This window comes from Hipposideros armiger, unplaced genomic scaffold (assembly GCF_001890085.2).
Source record: "Hipposideros armiger isolate ML-2016 unplaced genomic scaffold, ASM189008v1 scaffold_30, whole genome shotgun sequence".
In the NCBI taxonomy this organism is placed as follows: Eukaryota; Metazoa; Chordata; class Mammalia; order Chiroptera; family Hipposideridae; genus Hipposideros; species Hipposideros armiger.
Window position 1 is genome coordinate 3,972,594 of NW_017731380.1, and position 2,305 is coordinate 3,974,898.

A 2,305-nucleotide genomic window follows, 5' to 3' on the forward strand; every position below is an offset into this window, starting at 1 on the left:
ACTGAATCAAAATCTGCCTTTTAATCAACTCTTATGTGATTTTTGTGCACATTAACACCTGAGAAACACTGCCATCCACTTTCTCTTCCAGCTTCTCTTACACTTTCTTTGTGACTCTGCCCTAAACTGCTTTTACTCTATGGAGAGTTTCCTTTGGATTCCCAAGTGAACCTGAAAATCCTTACTCTAGAAAAGAGTGGCATTCATCGACGACTCCAGCGATTCTAAACTCTACATATCAGAATCCCCCCGGGGTGCTTTTAAAAGCACTGATACCTGCGCCCCACCCCTAGAAACTCTGATTCAATTGGTCAAGGAGATGTGGGTCTTAGTGTTTTAGAAATCACTGATGTACTCCACGTTTCCTATCTTCAAGAAGAAATTCTCAAATGATTAATTATATTCTGTTGAATTAATTATAATACTCCTCTTAATTCCTTAGGAGACACTTTTTACTTTTCCTTGATGGTCTCTCCCAATAGCTAATGATCCCTTGGTCAGAAAACTGGGGGGTATATCTGTAGAAGATTTGTAGCCCTTTGGGCTCATCAAGAAGCACTTCTAAGATGATCACTCTATCACTTACCAAAGGAAAGACTAGTTGGGACTATTATGCCAAATTCAACCCAGTATGAATTTTGCCATTGCAATGCTTCAATCTTTCCATAATATACAATTTTTACTAAATAGACTTGTATGTGCTGTTTCCTCCTCAACCTTATTTTGCATTTTCTTTCCTTTTCCTAAAACATGGGACAATCAATGGTGGGATTGGGAATAAAATCTTTTAGCAAACCATGACAAGTTACACAGCATGATCAGTATTAAATACTGGCAACCAAAGAAAAGTGCTGGCGGAGAAAAAGTCTTTCCATTTTACCATTACCTTCATCTTCGTAATACTTCCTTTCTCTCCCCTTGGCTTCCCTGAAGATACGAACGTGGTAGGAGGCTACCTCTCTTTATGATGAATAAATGAACATTTTCTGAAATGCTGACATGATGGAGACTCTAAGCAAGGCACTTCATACAACTCAGCGAATCAGAGGGAACGTGCAAAAATTCCTTAAGCCTCCTGAAGATTAATGCTCTATTATGTTCTGTGAACCTGGGGCAAGAATTGGAGCTACATTTGCAGACAGCTTTGGAAGATTTATGCCTACCCCTGAGATGAATAACATACATGGCATTTTAGAAGTGTATTCTATGTAAAGTCTATCACAAAGCATATGAAATTACTTCATAATATGCTGCAACACAGTTAAATCTCCCTTAGGCACTGGGAGGCCCCTTTAATTATTTCTCAGATATGTCAGCCCATGGTACTGGAATTAAAGGCTGAACATCAGGCTGAACTTTGAATTTGTTCACTCATGCAGGTTGGTTAAACTTTTGCATGTTTTTTTTTCCTTCACTTTTGAAAAATTGAAATATAATGGACATATTGTCCTACTTTCTTAGATGAGCCAAATTCCCCCCCAAGAACCAAGGAATGAAAATGTCATTGGGTAGAAAATTTGCATGTTTTACATTTTGTTTTGTATTATGAGCTGTGTTCCAACTATATCATCTCTAAACTTAAGAAATTTACATAGCCATAGAGGTCTATCTTCTACACATTGAATATAAAGTGCAAAGAATATCCATCTGATCAAAACAAATAAAAAAATCAAAATTACTTACCCAACATAAGTATTCCTGTCAGATCTCATGGATTTGTTGGAAGCAGATAAAATCGAAGCCATACTTTGTACTGTGTGGATAGTCCGTCTTTAGTTGATGTCAGGAAAGAAATATATAGTGATTTGCTATTAAATTATAGATCAATCATAATAGGTCAGCTCCAGCTTAGAATGACATTTTCCCTTAAAACTTTTGTTTTCTAGTGAAATTATTAATGGAACTTGACTCTTAGCATTCTAAACTCCCTTACCAATTCAAAAAATATCCTCCTTGTTATGGCCTTTTATACTACAGCTCAGTTCTCAGAGCAACATTTCCCCAAAAAGATAGGCTCCCTTTGAAGGTGTGGCATCCTATCTCTCTGACCAGGTTGGTTAGCTTGTCGAGCAGAGAACCTTTCCCTTACTTTTTGCCTTGGTCTCAGCATCGGTCTGTTGTAGCACACCAACTTATTTACTTCAGGACAACTGTATATGGATCCAAGTCCTCCTCTGGTTTCTAGAGTAACCCCAAAAATGTGTCCAGTACACGTGAGGACTTTCAGTTCCCAAACGTTTCATTTTTTCACCCTATCTACCCCTCACCAACTTGTTTTCATTCTTTGTGTTCACAGCGGAAAAAA

General features: G+C 37.7%; 1 protein-coding gene across 1 annotated transcript in view; it reads right to left on the minus strand.

Moving 5' to 3' along the window:
• Positions 1–2,305, minus strand: part of UPP2 (uridine phosphorylase 2) — a 46,458-nt gene extending 44,153 nt beyond the window's left edge. Inside the window, exon 1 of the mRNA XM_019636823.1 lies at positions 1,684–2,305. Coding sequence (XP_019492368.1) covers positions 1,684–1,745 — 62 coding nt within the window. The 5' untranslated portion in view covers positions 1,746–2,305. The remainder of the gene's footprint in view (positions 1–1,683) is intronic.